The sequence below is a fragment of the Agelaius phoeniceus genome, chromosome 4 (genome assembly GCF_051311805.1).
Source record: "Agelaius phoeniceus isolate bAgePho1 chromosome 4, bAgePho1.hap1, whole genome shotgun sequence".
Classification (NCBI taxonomy): Eukaryota; Metazoa; Chordata; class Aves; order Passeriformes; family Icteridae; genus Agelaius; species Agelaius phoeniceus.
In genome coordinates, this window is record NC_135268.1 from 36,493,085 (window position 1) to 36,517,271 (window position 24,187).

General features: G+C 35.4%; 1 protein-coding gene and 1 long non-coding RNA gene across 8 annotated transcripts in view; one reads left to right on the top strand and one right to left on the bottom strand.

The window, feature by feature from the left end:
- Window positions 1-24,187, bottom strand: part of LOC129120466 (uncharacterized) — a 54,401-nt gene that overhangs the window by 30,069 nt on the left and 145 nt on the right. For 4 of the 5 annotated variants that reach the window (XR_013182088.1, XR_013182086.1, XR_013182087.1 and 1 more), the window contains exons 2-4: window positions 13,871-13,965; window positions 13,592-13,781; window positions 10,741-10,802 (exon numbers count right to left, since the gene is read on the bottom strand). This is a non-coding gene — a long non-coding RNA (uncharacterized LOC129120466). Of the gene's footprint in view, window positions 1-6,426; window positions 6,529-10,740; window positions 10,803-13,591; window positions 13,782-13,870; window positions 13,966-24,187 lie in introns of those variants that run through there. The other variant, XR_008534268.2, reaches the window with a different exon arrangement.
- On the top strand, window positions 1,234-24,029 carry ANXA10 (annexin A10). 3 transcript variants are annotated; one of them, XM_054633085.2, is made up of 12 exons: window positions 1,234-1,251; window positions 6,686-6,767; window positions 8,660-8,754; window positions 12,735-12,848; window positions 15,037-15,127; window positions 15,506-15,585; window positions 18,282-18,335; window positions 18,459-18,552; window positions 19,988-20,083; window positions 20,723-20,781; window positions 21,709-21,831; window positions 22,617-24,029. In XM_054633085.2, exons 1-12 carry the CDS (start codon window positions 1,234-1,236, stop codon window positions 22,683-22,685), a joined length of 975 nt encoding a protein of 324 aa, XP_054489060.2. In that variant the 3' UTR covers window positions 22,686-24,029. The 3 variants fall into 3 exon arrangements, 1 of the variants encoding a protein (XP_054489060.2); XR_008534267.2 differs by lacking the exons at window positions 1,234-1,251; window positions 6,686-6,767; window positions 8,660-8,754; ... (4 more) ...; window positions 18,459-18,552; window positions 21,709-21,831 and adding an exon at window positions 19,549-19,860 and having other exon boundaries at window positions 19,988-20,094; XR_013182084.1 differs by lacking the exons at window positions 1,234-1,251; window positions 6,686-6,767; window positions 8,660-8,754; ... (4 more) ...; window positions 18,459-18,552; window positions 21,709-21,831 and adding an exon at window positions 19,549-19,860.

The following is a 24,187-nucleotide window of genomic DNA, read 5'->3' on the forward strand; positions in this document are numbered from 1 at the left end:
GCCTATGTTTTACATGTTTCTTTTTGAAAATCTTCCATTTCTAAGGTTGTACCTGTAGCATTTACACAACATGAGCTGACATGAAAAAGCTTATACCCAAATCACTACTGCTGTGTTTACACAAGTCCAGAGATAGCTTTAAGTATTTAGAAGATCTGCTAAGGTATTACAGGTACAAAAAAAAAAAAAAAGGTTTTTTTAATTCTTTCTAAAGTCTTCCTAGATTATAAGGAAAAAAATCTCCATGCATGTTTTAATAAGTGCTCCAAAGTCTGTGATGGATACATTAAGAAAAACAAGAAAATTTGGAGTGATTTAATTCTGAGCTACAGTCACTGTACAACTACTGGAAAACATTACCCCTCTAGAGTGGACTCAGTCAGCATAACAGTAGCCCATCCTTCCATTCAAGTTGCAGGACAGGATACAGACTGATTTGGCACCTCTATTTTTATGTTCCTCTATTTTATATTCCTTTTGTGGGGTGTGTGTGAGAAAACTTCGTATTTTAGCAATGGTTTATTACAATTATACTTATAGTAAGCAGAACACTATGGTATTAGCCATGAAGAATTAGTTTACTGTCAGTTGGATAGTTAGGATTCTGTCTAAGTCCTTGGATAAAGCAACAGTAGAGGATTTTTGATCAACTCTTTGCAGGATTTTGCAAGTTGTAACTTGGCATGAAAAGATGCTCATTTACAGAGCTCCACTAAGCCCACCTGATTACTCTGGGAGACATACAAGGGCTATAAAGCATCTTCCTGTGCATGCCAGCTACAAATAGATACTAGAGCAAGTGATGAGCTGAGCAATTTCAGCACAAGGATGAAAAAGGAACTAGGCCAGATCCAATCTGAAAAGTAAATCATTAACACAAGCACTTTTGGTGAATGCTTCATCCTATGACTAGCTGAGTTCTGATTCCTAAAATCAACACAGCAGAATAGAGGGTGTTGGGCTAATGACTCTGTTTACTTACATTATAATCACACTTATTCAATGCATGGTTAATGACTAATCACACAGTATATCCATAAAGCCCAAGGACACAAGGTACCAAGGTTCTGCTTCATTGTTACTTTGGAGCCTAATGTACTTGGTGTCAGTTTGATTGGATGGCTTCTCACAAATCTCCAAAGCAGAACAAGATTTAACAACTGTATTTTCTCTTGCTTTAAGTCTAGGGAAGATACTACTCCATCTCAACACAACTTGAAGACTCATAGCAAAATGTATTGTGGAGATTATGTGAGTATAATTATTTGTTCTCTAAATCTTCCAAACTTTTTCATTCCTCTTGAGTTGTTGTCACATGTTGGTATCCATTTTCCTTCACTGGTAGAAATTAATCTTAGGGGAAGATAATTTATCTGTGATTTGGGTCTAATGCTGGTGATGTATATATATATATATATGAAGTGCCAGAAAGAAAAACTAAAATGAAGAATTATCAGTTCCCATCTTATAATTCCAGACCTTTCAAGAAAAAGCAATGCAAGCCTTCTTGTGAGGTCATTTAGGTGGGTTTGCACCTAACTGCTAAACAAGAAGCTAAATTACATACTATCACCCAAATGTATTAAAGATACAGATGTGAATTTTTCAGAAGATAGCTATTTCTGGCACTGTTTGGGGGGTATAATTTGACAAGACCATCTATAGCCGCATAAAGTAACTAAATAACTTAATCACTTCTGAAAATTTGTTTTGTTCATAGCATGAAAAATATTTTAAAGTAAAAAAATACTACCTCTACAAGAGCCACAACACAGGAAGAGTTATCAGCAATTGTTCCCCATCAAAAAGCTGTACAATATATTAAATGGCCTCACTAGAGCTCTTTGAGGAAAAAAGGTTATAATGAAATTTTAAATCTCCATTCTGGAAACTGTTGGAGTTACTATTTCATGACAGCAAAATATGAAATTTCTCTCTGTACCTAGCATACTGATAATCATTTTCTCTAAGGATTTTCTTTCAAATTATTACTGACATGAAAAATGATTTGTTCCTTTCAAAGGCTTTTTACATGTACATTCCCAACAAACTTAGGGAAAAATATTTATCCTTTAGAAAGTTCCATATTAATTTCTTTCTTATTTTAATATAAAGTATAATTGACTAATTATACCAATCTTTCCAGTAAAGTATTTATTCTGATAAAATTATACACAAAGCATATATTTTCTTTTCTAAAGTGATTGCTATTTAATCAGGATTAGTAATATGGTTGGTTTTCTGCAATTTGGGATCTTGCATCCTTGACTAGACAGTTAAGAACTTAAAAGAGAATTTCTTCTTAGTTTCTTTTTTTCCTCTTTTAGTTACAGTGATTTCGTAATCTATTCCTGTTAATTTAAGAATGACAGAAAGAATACTACATCTTAAAAAGGTAGTAGATCAGAGTCTGTTGGAGAAGAAATACAGTTTCTTTTCTTCTACTGATTTACTGCAACCAATTATATTTAAATAATTGACACTGCATCTGCATAGAATATGTTGCCTAAAACTAATGGCAGTACCTTCTAAAATAACTTACAGAAGAAATATTTTAAAGTCATTACAATTGGCAATTATTATATTTGCAATAACAATGCAGTATTTTGATAGCATCATAAAGAAAATCTAATAGATAAGAATTTTTAACTGCAGCAGATGTTTACAATGTTATGAAGCTTAATATAATGCAACTATTACATATTAGCCTAATGAACTACTTGAGAAGAGGGGATACAAGTTTCTAATTCTGATACACTGAATTATATCAAAATACTCAGAAAAAATGGTTTTAATATCAACTCTTTATTCCCTCTTCTTCTAAACACAAAAAGGCACACTGATAAACCCTTTTTTTAATCATCACAGAAACAAAAGAGCAGAGAAGCAACTGTAGACAATGGGGAACATATCAGTCCCAGGAAAGTCAGAAAAACCCGACTTCAGGCTTTCTCTGAAAAGTATTGGGATTGGCTCCCAGGTTAGGTGAATTTTTACTGTTTATTCCAATTTCCATGTGTTATGGAATGGAAAGAGAGAGAAATTAGGTATTTTCATGAGCTAGATCACTGGATCCTAGGAACAGACTTCCCTACTGAGGCATCCAGACAGAATGAGGACACGTAAGGCAGAGCTGCATGTAAACATTCTCCCCTGAATGCTGCTGGCATTTCAATAGCAATTTGGTCATGGAGCAGTGGCAGTTTTCTTTAAAGAGACTCAGCAACAAAATAGCAGAAAAATCACTCTAGCAAACCTCAGTCAAGAAAACAGGGCTTCTACAGGACTGAGTGGTGAGACCAGAGCATTAATTTCTTCTCTACTCTTCCTAAACACTATCCTAGATTGCAAAAAAAGTCCTAGAAGTACACTTTGGACTTAGAGATATTTTTCAAGGAATTCCAGAATTTTGAATATACCATTAATTCAGAAGCATAAGAAAAATTTAGAAAAAAAATCAGAAGTATTACTTTCAAGATGTGCTTTGTTCTTTAAGATGATCTCTATATTTTATGCTATCATATCCATAATTATGTACATTATCTGTGAACCATCAGATAGGATGGAGATCAACAGTGAGATGTACAAACTATTAATAGCAGCAGTCCTGCCAGATTCAGCAATTCAAGACATCATCCTTATCAGAGATTACACACAAAAAACACCCTATAATAATTACCACAGGTAAAACTACCAGAAAGTAGACAAGATGACATCTATGACCTCTGAAATACATATACAGAGAGACAGAAGGCTTTGGAGAAAGAATTTGCTATGCTTAGACATATCCCTTCAACTACTGTATCATATATTATTGAAATTGAATGAAACACATAGAATAAACTCGAAACAAACCAAAATACTAATGAAATGTTTATTAAATAAAGTTTCACTCAAATGATATCTTTGCAAAAGTATAGCTAGCTCATAGCATGTGGTTAGCTAATAAAGAAAACATTTTATTTTAGTAGACATCCCCTATGGGAAATATTCAAAGGAGTCTGACTTCAATTGCTTGTTATCAGCAGAATGACTTACTGAACAAATATTATTAGAAGGTTGTTCGTACTTCAGAATGCTTTTCCATCACAAGACTGAATTGCCTGAAGTTTGCACATCATAATTTGATAAAAGCAGCCTCACCTTTTACTGATACTTTTGTTGAACTGCTTGTGACTTTGGTAAGAAAAAGCTGTTACTTGCTTGCTTTTGCACAGAAGGAAGGTGAACTGCAAGTATTATTTTCCAGAACCACTATAAATTCTTCAGACTGTTTCCAATCTTTTTCATTGTTCTGATTCATTCCACCAACACCACAAAAACCTGATCAGCTTAATTTGGAATCACTTTCTTACAGGAGAGTTAAAAGAACATATGCAAAGCCAGAGATATGTATAGAGTGCCCACCTGGGCTACCTCTGTAGAGACAGAGCTGCAGTTTTGAACATGAGGGCATCCTGAGATTAGAGAGAGGAATAAATATCTTAATTAAAAAAAAAAAAATCACTGAATCACTTTTGGAGATTGACTTGGCTTATAAAGTGCTTTGACACTTTGTGAGGAAAAAAGCAAAATGTTTTTTATTTTTTCCTCCTGAAAAACAGATATCCTCTTCACTAGGATGCTGCAGAGGAAAGACAGCATGAAAACCATTTTTCCATGTTCACATACAGCAGTTTGTCTAAACTAACTCACAAAAAGGCGAAATTGCTCTTGGAAATTACTTTCCTCTGATGCTTTTTTGAAGACATTTTCTTTGTCATGCTGAATTCTAATCTTGCAATGAGAGCTCCAGCAAAATAATTAACATGTTGTGAGTATGCTAGAATCCAGATATCAAAATGAAATTGTACAATTCTTCACATCCTTTCAGTGACTGCCCCCATTTCCAGAACAGACATTTCCCCCCTTTTCTTCAGAAAGTTTGTCTTTATTTGTGTATATTCATCAATCAACCTGTTCCTAGCTGTAACTTTGAACTTTATAATGAATTTGAATCATATTGGTAGAGGAATGCCATCTCTTATGAAGTTTTGTGGAAACACTGTTCACACAGTGAACAGTGGGGGGTGAGGAAACTGAATTCTATTACCAGTTAAAAAATACAGCAGTTGAAACTCAATAGTCATTTATTCCATTGCCCTGGCATTAGCCAAATAATACATTCAGACTTTGGACTCAGTCATGTGACTGAGTCATATTTTATTTAGCCAGTGGTTGTCTCAGAAAGGACCCCATGGCTTGTTCCTAGATGGAACAAGGTGAGGAAACAAACTGCAAGTACATAGTGAAACAGAGACAAAAGAACCAGGAAAAAAAACCCAGTTGTTTTTATCTGCAGTGTTCACAGAACGAGTCAACACCCAGAGCATAATGCAAGTTCCTTTATCACTCAATCCCACATTACTGAGACTAATGGTTGTTTGATAATGCTTACTTACTTTAAAATATTTTTTATTGGAGACATTCCTGTTAATTTCTTTATTAGAAAAAAATTATAGAATTATTAGATTGAATAGAGAGTTGGTAGGCCACCTACCCCAGTCTTTGCTCATTAAGGGTAGGAACCAAAAGCTCCCTGAAATCAATAAAAATACTTTCATTTATACTGTCTGTGAAATTAGGATAAAGCTCTCATAGTAAGAATATTAAAGAGGGCAAAAATGTCCCTGCTCTTCTCATCTTAAAAGAATATTTCTGTTACTTGGTCACAATTTGTTTTACTTGTGTGGATGGGTTGGAGAGCACTGTATTTAGAGAAATTATATTCAGTGAACATAAACTTCTTCTGAAAAGAAGAAAGCCACAATGCAATTTTCACTTCTGTAGATTTAACCTTGCCATGAAGAGCAATTTCTGCCCATCCCTGTAGTGAGCCATCTTAAGGCATGAAGAAATCATGAGATCATACTGGTAATTTTCCTATCCCTTCCAGAGCTTAGGGAAGCAGAAGATGTTGTAGAAGTACAACAGAAATGGCCATAGACTAAAAACTGGTCATCCTGATGTCAGAGTCCAGTACTCTCTCACTAGGTTCTTTCAGTATCTGTCAACCTCAGTTATTTTCTTCTGTTTGTATTGGTCTGTGATTCTATTAAAGTTATTCACAAATTTCTTAGAAAGAATAAGAAAAAATACATGAAATAAACTATCACTGAGAATGAGCTGACAAGAATTAAATCAGTTACAAAGCAACTAGAAATATTGCATTGTCTTCTACATGTCAAGCTCAAAACTATCTCACTTGGCAGTGAGGTAACATCACTGCTTTAATAAATCACCAGGTTTGTAAGCAACCTATGGATCTCATTCATCATTTCCTCATTAGTCCTTTCAAATTAGAAATACCATGAGGAAGAAATATTGAAGACTGTCATGGATACCACAGATTAATATTGAAATATAAAACTTCTTAAATGGGTTTGCGAAGGGATTTACATTTTAAGGTAAATCCTCACCTTTTTCTATTGAGGCCTTACTGATGCTAGGGGCAACTTCCTCCAATATGGTCTGTCTTCCTATGGTCACCTGCAAGTTTAAGTTCTGTTTCAGAAGTCAAAAACCACACATCCTGCTCCCCATGAAGCAAAGACAATTTCAAGTTATGATTATTGGTTTGCAGCAGAATTAGGTATATCATATTAAAAATGTTAAACACCTCAAAGTCTGCTTTTTCCTTTTGTAGACACAAGGAACAATTCTTCCTGCTCCAAATTTTAACCCTGTAATGGATGCCCAGTTGCTAGGAGGAGCCCTACAGGGAATTTGTGAGTATCTTGACTGATTCTAATGCAAACTTCCTCTTTTTCAGAAAGCTCTCATAAAGCATTAGGCAAAATATAAACTCAAAATTGTCACCGCTTATCTGCAGACTCTTCAAGGAGCCACAATAAGACACACTGATGATGTCCAAATAAATAGTTCACATTTACAGGAACTAAGAGTTGATCAAGAGTAATCTAAAATCCATACCAACACTTAGACTAATGAACACTTCATTGAGAAAACAAGAAAAACAGAATTCTGCATTGCATCACTAGAGTGAGGGCTAAGAAACGAAAGGATTTTAGTTGTAACTTCAACAACTAAGTGTTACCAAGGTCTGCTAAGTCTCTTATTCAGTCACAAGAAATAAAAACAGATGGAGTAGAAAGTTTAAAGAATTCATTACCTTGTCAGTTTTTGCTTTCAGTGTTAGTCGCAAAAAATCTTTTGTTCGCAAAAGGATTTTTCTCAGTTCTGATTTTTTTGTTTTTCTACTGAACTTTGTTGGTATTGCTGAGGGTCAAAATATTGATTTTTTTTTTTTTTTAATCTTAAATGTCTTCTTCACTTTAAAGCTGTTCTCTGTATCAGCCTTTATACCCCTTGGGCTTTTCACAAGATTGTACAGCACCAAATCTCACATGCTGTTTTCAATTTCTTTAATGAAAATGTGAAGACTCAGATCTAATGTCAAGTGAACCACAATAAGCATTATTCATCAAGGGGAAGCTAAAGTATCTTTATGACCAAATTGGCTACAGATTAAAAGTTTTAAACATCTTCCTACACTTCAAAGAGTACTTCTAAGATAACATTGATAAAATATGAAATATTTTAATGCTGCTAATATATGAAAATATAAAGATTATATTCTTCATCTAATACTCTAAGTACAAGTACATCAACCTTAATTTTAACCTTCCTATCAAAGTACATGGAACAAAGTTGCAATTTTAAGGACAACTGAAAAAATAAATAGTTCATCTTCATAGAAGGTAAAGTCACCATATACTTTACAGGCACTGACATTGACCCTTAATCCTGCACATGGCATTCATTCTTATGAGGATGTTCAGTCACCCTCTGCTGATACTACACAAGTTGTATATTTATATTTTATAATTCCCTATATCTGGGCCATTCTCAGTTTTTTACTAGAGAGACCATGTAAGCTGTAAAGATTCCTAGTGATAACTATTTTCTGAAATGCAAAAAGAAATCATTATGTATGGTATCCCAACCCTTTGGATGCAAAAACAATTTTAAAACTCAAAAATACGTTTCTGGATATGCTAATAATATTTTTTAAGCAATAATACTGATTTCATTATACAAGTTTACTAGTAAGTTCTACCTATCAAGCAAATCATCATAGGTAACTGTCAATAAAATGCTCTTTTTTCAATGGAGCAAGATATTTTTAAAACTTTATACAGTTCCTCTGAAATTATAACTGAGTTTATCAACAAATGGTCCAACAAATTTATCATCCTCATAAAACAGATCCCTAATTCTTAAATGACAATTTAATCAATATCAACAGAACACACCAGTATGACTTCCAAGGCTCAGCCACAAATCCTGCTACCGGGCCTAGATTTGAATCCTTGAAAGCCTGTTTTATTGATGCTTTCAAACCCACTGAGCTGGTGAGAGGTGATGATGCATCTAGTAATAACAGACTGCTTCACCTTCTGATGGTATTACATCAGCAAGTGCAAGACACACAAGCACGGTAATATAACTGATGTTAGTAAATATTAGTGGGATATTAGTCTATTAATCAGTTTTTCTAAAAATTAGTATAATGTTCTTAAACAAAACCAGAACAATCACAAATGTAAGTAATTAACACCAGTTTGTTAATTTAGAGCCTGTGTCATTTCCTTTTCAGGTTGTGAAAAGGATGTGTTGATTGAAATCCTAACTCAGCGTTGCAACTCCCAGCGGCTCATGATTGCCGAGGCATACAGAGACATGTACGGCAGGGTACGACAGAAACACTTGGTGCTTTTATTACTTCTTTCTCTCCTGTGCAGCTGTCAGCCCTTCTCTCAGGTCACTCACTGGAACCACAAGCCTGTCAGACAGCTGGCTGGCACAACAGGTTGGCACACAACTTGCTCATTGGCTATTGATACCTCTGAGGGTATCACCTTGTCATTTCTACAACAGAAGTGTTGTCTGCCATGCAGTTAGAAAAGAGCAGGAGAAGTTCCTTTTCTTCTACAGGCCATTCTTCTCTATTGACAAAGCTAAAATAGCTGAACAGACTTTCTTCCTTTATGTGCTTTTTTGGAATAAATAATAAAATAGTATTGAAACCAAAGAAAAACACCATACACAAGAGTTATAGGCTCTTTACCTTACTCACATAATGATTAATGTTCACATCTCAAGCACTGACAGTCTCACACCTCATTCCATATAGTCCCATGTGTACATTAAGCACAATAGTCATCTGACCTGCTTTAAAGGCATGATCTTTGAAAACTGTTTAAAATTTTTTAAGACAAAAAGTTATCTTTAAAAACTGTATTTTACCTATATTTACTGTATATAGCAATGGAATTTTTGCTATCTGAGTTCTTAAACTTACATAGAGATATATATCCTCATTCTATTTCCAGATCTATTGTTGCTAACCAAATAACTTTGGGTAAGTTGCAGTGCCTGCATTTTCCTTAGTTGCTACAGCTATACAAGGACAAAAATAATAGTAACATCCCTTGCAAAATTCTTGTGAAAGTCATGAAAAGTACAATGTAAAACTAGATATTATTTGATTAAGTTGACTGGACATGCCCTTCCCCTGAAAGAAAGCACACTTAGAAGAAAATCCATTTTCTTCATTTCCTGAAGCCTGTAAAACCAAGGGTTCACTGGAAAATTCCTTGCAGGCCAGTGTCTGCTTGTCATTGAATCAATCAGCATGAGTGAGAACAATGAGTTTGCACAAATGCTACCACAGAGCCATTTCCCTTAATTAGGGTAAACTAGAAATGGTTCATTCAAAAACTCCACATTTTATGGTGCTTTTACACCTCCAATTCATTAACCAGCAGAATACATTTGGGCGGTCAAGTTTTCTAGAGACAACCTTTGTACCAACTCTACACTAAAAAAACCTCAAAACCACTGACCCTTGAATAAGCTCAAACACCCATTTACTGTCCTAGAACTGGAGGAAAAAGAGCTGGGTTTAATCAGTGTAGTGGGTTGATTTTGTATTGTTACTCATCTCCAGGAGATCAGTGACTTTATTTGGACTGTTAAAAGAAATGAAACACACAATAATTGTGATGTTTTAGACATAGCCTTGAATGAATAAGTATATTTTATAGAGACCATAAAAGAACAATAACTGACAATCACAGCTATGCACCTTCCAGAGACCATGACAATGATAGAAATCAGCACCTAAATTATTAAACCTGTTTTTTCTATTATGAGATATTTATTAGGTTACCATCACACATGCAAACCATACCAGTTCAGTGTTAAGTCATGCAATATTCCTAGGTTCTAATGTTACTTACAGCAAACTAAAGTATGCCAAGCTACCCAAAGGTGCCTGTGACATGAAGCACCCAAGCCCATTCTTCCCAAGTGTTCATTTATCTCCACCACTGGACAGTCCTTCTCTACTCCATCCATAGCAGCTGGCTGGTTTCTTTTAACCTTTTCTCTACAGTGTTTCAACAGGACCTATCACTTTAACAAGGGAAAATATTTAAAAGCTTTCTATCATGTTTTTATCTTTAATTTCTATTCTCTGGTACACGATGATCTAGAAATAATACTGTACCACAATAAAGACTTGGAAATGTCCTTCAGGAACACAGTTATTTCATATTCACAGAGAACAATTATTGATTTGCTCACCACTAGTCTAACTGGCTCCTCTTTTCAAAACAAAAATATAAAAAAAAATCAGTAAGTGCCTATGAAAACATATCACCTTTAAATTCATACCTCTTTCAGCCATATGAGTTAACATGAAGTGCTATAAAGGCAGTGGACACAGATCTAATGACCTAGAAGAAAGAAAAAAAGCCAAAGATGTCAGATGTCCTTTTTAAGAATCAGTGTCTAAACCTATGAATAATAATAGAAGGGATAGGCAAGAAAACAGTTTTCATATTCTAGCAATGGGCTACAGAATACTCTAAAAAACATGGAACCTACTCCAATACACCCACAATTTTAATTCAAATTAATTCATTAGGCACTGGGTACACTTCACAGTGCAAGAGTCATCATGATACCCTTGACAGTTCCTTAAAAAACCCTACCAAGAATGTGATGTATCTTACATCGAGTTGGGCCAGTTTGCGCTTTGAAAGAATTTAGCGCACATCGCACTTCCCTGGCTGCAATTTGTCCCACTGGTCACATTGCATTGAACAAATGCACCATTAGGCAAGCCCAGTTTATGAGTGGTAAACATCACAGGACAGAGAAGAGATGTGGCATGGCAACAGTAGTTTTAACCTTCTCAGTTCAATTTATGGTAAACCTGTTGGTCCCATCCTTCCCCTCTTTATTTCACTTCAATCTGCTCAATATGGCAGCCACCATGCCCATTCATTAGACAAATGTAAACAGACACATAAGGAGAGAAATATTAAAATTAAAAAGACCTGAACTAGCTGCATGATTCAGACATACAGAGAAGTTTTAAGATTCCTTCTTACAATTAGGCTCCAAGGATTTCTTGTAGCAAAGATGATTAGGAAATTAAAATAGTGACAACTTAGAGCTGTCTTTTATTTTTTCCAATACTTCCCTTAGTTCTGATTTCCGGAGTAATTTTTAAGTAGTATCCATTTGTATTATTAATTCATTTTCCCACAGGCATGTTGTCAGAAGTAAAATGTCTTAATGAATTAATTTCTACTCCATGCATGATTTAGTTGCTGTCAAATGAATCTAAAGTGCATTCACCAAAGACTGTGTATGTTTCTTCATCATAAATTTAATTTTTAAAATGCATATGTCTTCCTTCATTGCTACTCTAGCTATTAAATTAATTATATTCAGAAATATATTAAAATCAAAGTACAGGCCTGAAAAAAAATACAGCTCTGGAAATATACTAGTTTATATAATGGGAACTGTTTCTGGCATGCCTTTCAATTCAGACAGACTAGAACATCTTACAGGTGTCTAGTGCTGCACACACATTAAAAAAGACCACACAAGTGTCCTCAATCAAAACCAGTAACTAGTTGTAAGTTAACAAGCTTTTGGCATTTGCAGTGTTTTGAGGGATGCTACAAGGAATGGGGAGGACAAGGAGGAAACTCTACTCCATTACTTAGCTATCTGGCAAGAAAGAACTGAGAAATATGAGGAGGAGGAAAAAGGGGGTCCCATGTTATTAATCCAGTATCTATCAAAAGTAGTGAACTAATTTAGAATGTAAAATATAACTGAATTGAAGTACATAACCTTCCAGCTATCCAAAGCTGATATTTTCATGTACTAGGAGCAATACAGATGATTTTTTCTTAAATTATTCACATGGTAACATTACAAAAAAAATCAAAAGAAACCACCTGTGTTTTATGAGCTTGATCTTCCAAAGGCGCTTACACCTCTCAGATTCACACAGGGAATAAATTAAGGGAAGCTGCAGAGGCTCTGATATGATATTCAGTTTTCTAAGACTTGAAGTAATAATTGCACTTAAACATCTACATTTTCTTCTCTGTTCTAAGAACTGAAAGCAACAATCCATTGTGGCCTACTGGCTTGTGCACCTATTCTCATCTTGCTCATACTAGTAAAATAAGCATGTACTACTTGAACAACTTTTTTTATTTTACTTAATCTTTGCCAAAATTAATCTTTACCAGTTCATCCTAAATCATTAAGGGAGAAAACCATAATAGTTTTTTAAGCTGTCTTAGTAAAGTGTGACTATAGAGATAATCCTGTGTGCGTACTTTCTTTTTCTTTTCAAGGATTTGATAACAGACTTAAAAGAGAATCTCTCTCATCACTTTAAAGACGTTATGGTTGGCTTGATGTATCCACCTGCATCCTATGATGCCCATGAGCTTTGGCATGCCTTGAAGGTAATCTTTATATTCAGAATTGCTTAGAGTAGCAGTCATTAATTAGAGTTCTGAACACATATTTTTTTTTTTTTTTACATTTCATTGGTTGATAAACTACTGAAAGTTAGTACACTGGAGTAGTATACTACCACTTAGTCCACTAGTCAACAGAAATGCAGTGCTATTTCAAGTTTATCCATCAGTGTGCTAAAACCAGCATAAATAATATCTTTGTCACAGAACATACAAAGCCCATTTAACACCCATGGTAAACTCAGAAAATGAATAAAGATTTACACAGGGAACCATAAGGTGCTGGGTTTTGCAAGCATTTATATATGCTACAAACCAAATTTATTTCCACAGCCAGTGCCATGCACTCAAGCACCACCTCTCTGACAACCAATACTTCTTTAGCAGAAGATGTCTCTGTAGAAACACTTACAAATTACTCTGTACAAAGTGTCAGAGCATACTGCACAGTCAAGAGGGCCACGATACACAGAGTATCACCATACAAGCTCAGAAGGCTTTAAGCATTCACCCAGAGTAACACCATACCTCATCTGAGGGCTTCAGGCATCTGCCCATACACAGTAACGCCATTCCACTTCAGAAGGCTGCAAGTATGTGCCCTGTTTTTTAGCCCAACCTTTTATACCCTCAAGTTCATGCATTGCACCTGTGTGCCCTCTGCTCCCTTTGGTGGTTGGTCAGTGCCCCTGGGCACCCCATGGCTCATTGCTGTCAATGCTGCTCACCTGCTGCTCACAGCTGCAGCCCATTGGGGATGAGGCTCAGCCACAGCCCCACTCCCAATGACCACAAACTGTGAGCAGTTCTGTTTCAGTATAGTAACTCCACTGAAACAGAAATGATTTCCCATTTTGAAGGAAACATTTCCTTTTCTTCCATGGATCTGAGACTGCAATCCTCACACAACTGAAGTTTCTGAAAAAAAACATTTTTTCAAACATTAAGTTATTTAATGGTGAAATTCATTCCTACAGAGCATTGTGAAGACCAAAAACAATACTTACTTCATAGAGGACTTCAATATATTCTTTGAAACCAGGTTGATTGCTGGCTATTGAAAATAATAATTCTTCTAAGGAAATTCCTGAATTACCAACTCCTAAAAGACAGGAAGGCATATCAGAGTTCAACACTGTTTTCCTTTTATTTCTATGGATGTTTGCTACTGTCTGCTGTCACAAGCAAGACAGAGATTACAAGACTTTGGGACTTTGGGCAAGATGACTTACCTTGCCAATTTTGAGAATTCTGCCCCCCCCTGCCCCCCCCCCCCAAAAAAAAAGTTACTAGTTTTTTCTTGTTCTTCAGATACTTAAATTTTTAGAAGTACTGGTATGTCTTTATTATAGTTGGCTTCAAAAGGATTGTGAAATATCATTGCTAAAAAAGGAATCATATCTTTCATTAACATTATTGACAAAATTGCAAAGTTTATTTTTTCCTGAATGTGGGTCAAACTTGAACTTTTTTACAGTACTCTCTTTTGACCTGGATTCATATGGCCAAGGTAAAAAAAAACAGCCCATGTGTATCTATGGGCTCTAATGCTCTTCCTTTATCCCAAATGCAAAATATTCATTAACATTATCCATGTGTATGTCAAAAGCAGCATATGCACCACATCTTATGTCAATTGAAGTTTATAAAATTAATTCAAACTCTGTGGGAAAATACAGTGATTTGCAGCACTGCATGTACTCCATGATGCTTTCCTTTAATACCAAGTTCCGTGCTAGATATTGCAGACTATAGCATTCCTAAATAAACTCTTAAAAAAAAAAAAAAGATGATAAGAAGAGAGAAGACCAACATAATAACTATGCTCATGTCTACTTCAGATTTCCTAACACTTGCTAGGGATGTATGATCAATCTTTGCATCTGATTTCTTTCAGCAAACAACAATTCTTACTAAAATTCTAAAATTATTCCCATTATGTTTCTGTCAACACTAGTGTTGCTTCATTTCCCACTTGCTAAGGTACATGCTGAAATTCAGATTTAGAAATATATTTGAAATATTTTAAAGTAATTTGAACAGGTAGGTTATGCAAAAGTACTACAGAAACTGCTATTATTTTGTTATTTCTAATAAGGACATCACTGCTTTCTCCTAAAAATTGGGGTTTCTACTACACATCATCTTTTCATATTTACTTCTTTCCATACAGGGAGTAGACACAGAAGAAAAATGTCTAATTGACATATTAGCCTCAAGATCAAATATGGAGATCTTCCAGATGAAAGAAGCCTACTTAATGCGTAAGAGCTTTTTTACCAAGTGCAGAGTAGCAGTTGTACTGTGTGTGTTCTGGAGGTATTAGCACACACAAAGGAACAGAACTACAAAAATACAGTACAGACCAGTACAGCCTGGTTCCCTCTCCACATCCTCTCCCACACCTCCATACAAAAGGCTGAGGCCATGTGGGGGGTGGGCAGGCCAGTGGGGACAGTGGCTGAGGGCCCCCAGCAGGGCCAGATGGATGTGCCAGCCCCACAGCCAGGTCCTTGTAGAACCTGCCCAGGCTACACTGGAATAGAGTAAGCCTATTTATCCTTTATTTGATAATCTTCATTTGTACTATTCAGAGCATGTTCATTTGTGATTTAAGATTATATGGTTTTGGTTTAACCTAGAATATAATTCTGATCTTCAACAAGATATCGATTCTGACACTTCGGGTCACTTCAGAGATACACTCATGAACCTTGCTCAGGTACTGTAAAAACAAGAACTGTGACTTTCATTTCTAAAAGATTCATAATTACTTTCAATAATATTTGATAAGTTTTATATTTTAAGGTGACTGTGATTAAAGCTAGTTCAATAGGGCTGCACTTTTAAACAAGAAACAGGAGGGAAGATGATGAAGAGAAACTGAATTCCTTCATCTACTCTGACTTAGACTTTGGATATCAGATGGAAGCAAAGGTAAACAGATTATTTTATAAATTCCTATTGGTATTCACCTGCCGACCCTTTGCTCCATCTGTCTCATCTCAAAATGTGTCTACTTGAATGTACAAATGTGATTGTCATTTTTAAAAGCATATGTTTTCTCCATTATCAGAAAACATCATAAACCAGTCAAACATTATGTGAAAATAGAGATATATTCACATTTGACTAAGAAATAAAGAATTAAAGAGTTCACTGCTTAAAATATAGTGCTCTTTGTGCTATTGCATGTGGTAAATCACAAAATGCTAGCACAGAAGAAAAGGAAGTATCACTTTTACATACCAACTTATGCAGTTTTACCTGCATAAGTAGTTTATACAAGAGAGTGGTCATCCTTGTCATTCTCATTGCAGTCACTGTGCTCATTATCTTTAAAATTTTTTGTAAACCAGAGTAACAAATAATAAAGGACTGCCATGGGATAACAGCATACATAAGGTGTATCTGTACTTTTAAATACGTGCATGTCTGGGGAAAAACTGCTTACACAAATTTGAAATAACAGTAGGCTTCACTGAAGTTAAAAAGACAGAATTTTCAAAAGTAGAAGCTATAAACAGGAAATATTTTTTGCTCAGGCTGGATGTTTTTTCCCTAATAATGAAAACTTTTCCTTGCTTAAAAATGAAGAGCAACCTTACTTAAGCAACCTCACTTCTCATAATTATTAAAACCATGGGACATATTTACCTGTCAAATGAACCAAATTTAAAAGAATCTCTGATTATACATTACTACTCCTAATTTTCTTAAACTCTAGGTATTGATAAAGAAGCCTAAAATCAGAAATTTCGTGTCTAACAAAATCTGCTATTTCACTCAAGATAAGAAGAATTGTAGGAAATTTCAACTTGACTCAGTTATGAAGATTGTTAGTCAAATCACTCATGCTTGCATACCATCTTATATTAGTACTCAGTGATATTCCATTAAAACCCTTTCTAATTCTATAACTATGGAACATTTCCAGTGCATCCTTTAATGCTTTTTTGCAGAAAACCTCTGCTTTGATTTCTATTAAATCAAACTACTGAGACAAGTAAACATGCTCCACATATGCAGAGCTAACTATTCAATTGCTATGGTATTGTATTTATGGTTTTCATGTCCAGCCTGAGGCAGATTAGATTATATTAACCATATAGGTTATGGTCCTTTCTACAAAATTAACAGAGATAAGAGTTTCAAATTCAGGCTAACTAATATTCTAGTCTAAAACAAACAGATTTTATTCTAATTCTCTTTTTTTGGGTATTAACTAAAATATGATAATTTTCTACAATTTAAAACATAATTATGCAAATGTTACTGGAGAAATTGGGCATTTGACTCATGTAGAGTATTATTACAGTTATCTTATTGTATACTGCCCTGTCTTTATTCCCTTGTTTTCTTGTGTATGTAATTTTATGCAGCCATTTCATCAAATTCACTTCAGATAATTTATCCTACTACTAGAAATTTCACTGAGTGAAATTCTCACAATTTAATTAACATGTAAATTAACATTTTTAACAAAAAAGAACTATAAATAAATCATTCTACAAGCTGACAGCCAATACCTAATTTTAATCCTTCCCTTCATACATAAGATAACACGACTGCAAATTTTAAACAAGATTGCTTCAAGAACATGTTATTAAGGCAGAAAATACATGAGCTCCAGATTTTTCTGAGTTCTGCAGACAAGACTGATTTCTATCTTTACAAGATGACTATGGTTATAAAAGCAATTCCACAAGTAGCATGTTCTTCTCTTTTTCTGACTCTATAATTCAGAACATAGTGTGTTTACTAAAGAATTTAGCTTGGTTTGTGTAACTGAAAAGCTAGTGAATGTATGGGAATTTTAGAAATATTCTTTTGGGGTTTATGTATCAAAGTTGTCAAACCATTTCCTAGCTCTGGATCTTAATTTTAGACAATTATGAGCAAGCAAAATCTCTATTATTTTATGAGCTTGATCTATGGTTTGTGCAGGAAGAAAAATACATTGAGAAAAGATTTTTCTGGTAATATGAATATTGATAAGAACCAATCAGTATGGCAAATGTTACTCCTATCCTTATTTTCCCCTCAGAGTTGCATATTAGAGTAAACAATATAACATCCATAATTCTGAAAATGGTGGTGGGATTGTGGTGGTCAGGTAAAAGATTTAAAATAGGACTAAAAATGAGATAGGTTTATCTACTTCCCCCACTTTTTCATCTCACAAGACTGTTTTTTATTCCAGAATTCCTCTCATTAAAGAAAATTAAGACATAATGTGACAACTTGAAGATATTATCCACATTTGCAAATTCAACCATGCAAAACACTGATCCAGCCTAAAGGCCTATATATGTTACCTCAAGAAATTCAACACAGCTTCATACCCAGGGAACTTTATATTCCTACAGTGGTTTAGGAATTAACTTTTGAAGAATATGTATCTCTTTTTTCCCTCAGGGAACAAGGATGGAAGGATATGCAGACCCTTCTACAGCTGTTCAGGATGCAATGGTAAATATGCTCAGATGTGATCTCAAACATTAAAAAAAACAGAAAAGAAATGTTGAAAAGTGATTAAGGATTTAGTTTAAATATTTTGCTTTTTTTGTTTTTTCCATTTTTCTGATTTTTTAGATTCTGTGGGAAGCATGCCAGCAGAAGACAGGCGAACACAAAAACATGCTGCAAATGATTCTCTGCAACAGGAGTCAGCAGCAATTGTGGATGGGTAATCCAGCAGTTCAGCTGTTTGAATACAGAGTGTAAAGGGAAAATGTGACTTGCTAAGAAAGCCATGCTTTGCATACCAAGACAGTCAGTGTGCAGCAGGACATTAGCCTGAAACCAACTGTGAACTGTTGCAGCTCTCAAACTTGCACTGATGTGAATGGGAATTTGGAAGTAATGCAAAACTGAACTTTGCCTGATGACTACTGACAGCTGTAGACAGAACAGACAGGCATCAGGATGCCTAAAAACCCAGAGAAGAATGCATGACCAAAGAAAGGCAAATGTTACAGCTGCACTGAGTCTACACATGATACAATAGGATGAGGGAGATTTTTCTTAACTATTTTATCCATTTTTCTTAAGCAACTCTTATGAGGGAAAACACTTAGGGAGAGCTGGAAAACATTTCAACAAATGTTTGCATATGAAAACTAGAATGTGTGGAAGCTTTTCCCCAGAAGTTTCATAGAAATTTTTGATGGGAGCACTTCAGTGTTCACATCTGCTCTCCGGTAATGAACATAAACACATAACACAAGGGCCATTTTTATTAATAGGAAATCAGACATAGCTACAGATTGCAGGAAATTTATGTGAGCTTATCCAAATCTTCCATTGTAGAAAATAAACCCATTCACCTGGTGGCAAGTTTGAGTTTGTGAGCTTATCCAAATCTTCCATTGTAGAAAATAAACCCATTCACCTGGTGGCAAGTTTGAGTTTCTGCTCTGCAGTAGAAAAACAGTCTGTCTGCTGACAAGTTTATCACTGTGCAGCCAGCTGTATTTCTTACGTCAGCTTCCCACAGTAGCTTAGGACTACTTTGCTATCACAGATCAACAAATTCATTCAGCTGATGATGACAGGATTAACACACCTGCTCTATGTTCTGCTCTCTTCCTGAGATCTGAGGGCCCTGCCTATACTGCAGTGCTCCATAAGTTCTATAGTCAGCAGAAAAAGAATTTTCCTCCTTCCATAATGGAGAATAATGGAGAAAGCACAGCCTGGATATTTGTGTGTGTGCATATCTGCAGCGAGCATGCGCGTCACGCGGCTCCTGGCTCCTTGCCACCATCCACGAGCCTTGCCAGCTTTAGCCAAGCCAAGCAAGGAAGTGTCTTACTAGCAGGATGTTCTTACCAGTGTCATAAACAGATGTTGCTAGATATGTGGCATGCACTCATTTTATACTCTAGGCTGAAGAATCCAAGGGGGAATGCCCTAGAAGCCAAGTTTCAAGCTACTCATTTAGGTTGCCTGACCTGGATAATATAAACATAATGAAACACTGAGAATAATAAAGGTAAAAAATAAACTCAATAGTTATAGTACTGGGGAGAAGCAAGGAAAAAAAAACCCATAAAAAGCAAGTTGATCATTATTAATGAGCTAGAATAAAACAAGATCTTTTTTCCACCCCTCCCCCCAAGTTTTCCAGGAGTTCCAAAATATCTCTGGGCAAGACATAGTAGATGCCATTAATGAATGTTACGATGGATACTTTCAAGAACTACTGGTTGCAATAGGTAATGTAAAGGTATTATTTTTACTAGCAGCAATCTCTTAATAAATTCTAGTATATTATCTCTTGTGCATTAAGAATATTGTTTTTCTGATATTTTATCCACTTTAATCTCTATATTATGCAATTAAATTTTCAGAGAAAATTAGAAAAGAATATTTTAACTACTTTCCCCTGTTAGTATAAATCTAAAAATGTATCTATGGAGCACTAGCTTCTGACTGAGCAGAACTAGTATCTACTTTATTTGATAATAAATTTTGTGAGATAACTGCATTTGCAACTGATTGTACATATATTAAATAACCAGCTATGTTTTCAGGACTTTGGTGGTATATAAATTAGTTTCAAGCTTTATGTACATTTATCTTTCATTTATAGAGTAAGGATAGAAATATTCCTACAAATAGAACATGTGAGTATATTCACTGATATTTAATAGGCCCTTTGAAGCAACAGCAATGAGGACCCACCACCAGACTTTCAAAATTATAAATATGGTTGTACTAGTGAATATTGGTAGCTTAATTTTAACCTGAGGCATGGACAGCACTACGCAGATTTTTATTTCAAGGAGCCCAAAGCCTAAAGAAAGTATATTATAATAATCTTCTGTTTACCTGTTGCAATTCTTCCTTCCTAGTTCTCTGCATTCGTGACAAGCCTTCCTACTTTGCTTACAGGCTTTATAATGCAATTCATGTAAGTAGTCATTCTACCTCACATTTCCTAAACATAAGATTCCCTTTTTTTGTTGTTTTTGTTTCTTTGTTTGATTATTCTAAAACCAATACTTACAAATCAGTCTCTTTAATCTTTAGGTGTGACTGTGTGTTTTAAAACTGCACCTACATAAATTTCAAAGCAGTAGTGCCTAAGCAACTAAGCAGCAGAAGTGCCTTAGCAGTAGAAGTACAAGTTTAAGTTCTCAGACACCTTAAAAATTATCTGTCTGGTAACTGTCGATTTTTTTTTAATTGAAGACTTTTTTTCTTTGCATGGAAACTCCCCCTGCTGTGCAGAACTCAATGTGCATTATTCTTACTATATAATTTTTTGTCTGTAGAGATTTAATAAGTATGGCTAAAACTTAAATTAATGTTACATGAAGACAAATGCTTATATTTCTTTGTAGGACTTCATGCAGATTATTTTTTGTGTAAGTGCTAACTTCTTTTGACGTTTTATTGCCACTAGATGTCCCCATTCCTCACAGAATTATATTATGAAAATTTATTTAGAAACAGTTAAAATAAAACACATCTGAACAAAACCTATGTAAATTCTAAAGCTATGGTTAAAAATCTCGCAGAATTCACATGAGGCAGCAGTTTTTGTGAAATTGATTACTGGCCTCATTATAGTTTGAGTGGACTCTACAACAACAGTCAACTGCTACTCAAAAACTGAATTCCTAGGAATACTGACAAAAGTTTGTCGTATTTTTCTTTTTTAAAAGTTTCAGTGCATGGATAAACCACTGGCATAGAGGGCCCCCTTGTTACTCAGTTACATGAATTCTATTATTTGAGTACATGAAAACTCAGTAGAATAAAACCCTTAGACTCTTTTAACATCTAGGATATCTTTATGGGTATTTTCTTCTCTCATTTTCTTTTTTCATTTTAGGATTTTGGGTTTCACAATAAAACAGTTATTAGGATTCTCATTGCCAGGAGTGAGATAGACTTGATGAACATACGCCAGCGATACAAAGAGAGATATGGGAAATCACTCTTCCATGACATTAAAGTAGGTTTTTACCAACTTCTGCATATATTCAGCACTGGTATCACACTGTAGCATTCTGTTTAACCATTTGGTTTAAAACAAAACAAACAAAAAAGCAAGGTGTAAAAACAATAACACATTTCCAGTGCCTCAGTTTGATTTGAGTAAGTGCAAAATTAATTCTCAACTCACTCTCTGTGATTTTATCCCTCTCCAATGCAAGATGTTTATAAACAGGGCATGGCAGTGTGTGCTGAGCAAGAGTTTGTATGAATGGTTTCCACACTAATTGAGAACATCTTATCTCATGTTGATCTGTAAGGCTAGGCTGGTACCACTTTTGTGCAAAACTGAAGCAAATATCTGGTTTTATCCTTGTGCTTAGGTAGTACCTTCACAAACCCTGTTCCTCTTGTACTCCTGGTCTGCATCTTAAAAAAAAAACTTTGAATGTGTTTAATTGTACAAAAAATGTCTCTTGCTAAGACATTACATTTTTATGTCACTATAATCCAACTGCAAGATGTGCAGCAACTTTATGAAATTGGTCATGAATTTTGGTATTGAACTTGAGAATTAATAAACAAATTTGCTCAGCCTTTCAAAGATAGATGGTTTCTAGGTGCCCAAGCAAACAAAGGCCATGGCAAGTGAAATTTAAAAAAATCTCAGCCTAGATTTCTTATGAAAACAATGTAATGTTTTACAAAACCTCATAATAGTCTAGTTCTTGTCACACAGCAAAAAAAGAAAAATTCAGAAAATGTATAGTCACCGAAATATTGATTTTTTTTTTTTTTTTGCAGCATTTTGCTTCAGGGCATTACGAGAGTGCTTTACTTGCTATCTGTGCTGGTGACACAGAAGATTATTAAGAAGATGCACTCTGAAGGCTGTACAAACCTATTTTAAATAGAAATTGAAGCTATATGCAATGCACTAACTGTAAGAGATCGCTATTTCATATAACAGAACAGCAAAATTAGTAATGTACATTTGCTAATATTAAATCTTTCTTGAGACAGGAAAAAATGTTGGCAGGAACATGGTTTTATCCCTAGTTCTAATTAATATTTCTGATTTTATGATTAATGTAAATTAATGCAACAAGTGGTAAAATGACTCAGTGCAGGCATTTGTTTATCATTTAGTGTCACAACATCCCAAACATTCATCAACAGGCTCTGGAAGAATTTATTCACTTCCACACTAGAGAGAAGAAAATATTTTGCTTTATTTACTTTCAGCAAGATGATTTCTTTCTTTAAGGATTTTTTTCTTTTCTTTCGTACTTCTTAATGCCTCACATTTTCTGCTCTTTAACATTATTGTTTTAGTTACAACCACACTAAGCATCTGCCCCCATCTATTATCAGTCACTCATCAGAGTGCTTTTGTATTCTCTTTTACTTTGCTCACGTACTTAATGACCTTTCCCTTATTCTGCTTGAAACAAAAGTAAAAATTAGAATCAAGTACTCCATCCATTCCAGTGCCATGAACTGGGAAACCTGGAAGACGAAGCGCTACTTAACTTCAAGCAGGAAAGTTCCAGAGGATTATAATCTCTATTCCATTTTTACCCATCTCATTTTAACCATTCATTGAATATTGACCTTCAGAGCATGGAGGTATATCCAGGATGCCCTAGGCGGCACAAATCAAGAATTGACTTATCGTGGGTAACTTTGCACCTCCTAGAGAGGCCGAAGGATGCGGCGTTCTCTGGAGCACCCGCGAACAATCTGACACAGCAACGAAGGGAAGGAAGGTGGCAGAGCCCGGCCTCGAGTCCTCGCCCCACGGAAAAACGTGACACTGCTTTAAATTCCCCGGGGCTGTTCAGGGCATCCTATCCTGGGCCTCCGTACCTCCTGCCAGCCTCTTAAGCAATCAGGAGTGAGGGGAAGTACCACACTTTTTAGTGCTCACTAAAATATCTACCCGTGGCTATTCCTCCGCCGCCACAAGGTGTCCAACTGGACACAGACCCTCTGGATGTTCTTACAGAGGTACTTTCTGCAGGTGCAGCCCGTGTGACTGAATAAAGCACTGCTAAAGAAAGGCACAGATGCCTGGTTGCTTTTGTGCCGTTTGCGCCTGTCGCTTCCTTCAGCCTCTGGACATAACACTAATTACAGCGCGTCTGCCTTCATTGCAAATACTGACATCGTGTTGCTAACATGTTGATTTATAATAAACTTAAAATTTCTTTCGAATCTCTCTTGAGTTTGACTCATTTTTCCAAACACTTCGGCCGGATAATAAATTTGTTAGGTTAGAACTTTGGGGCGAACGTGGCTGGGAGTACAACAAAAAAAAGGGGGCGGGGGAAGGAAACTGAGCTGAGCTCTGCGCCAGTTGCTCAGCCCTAACA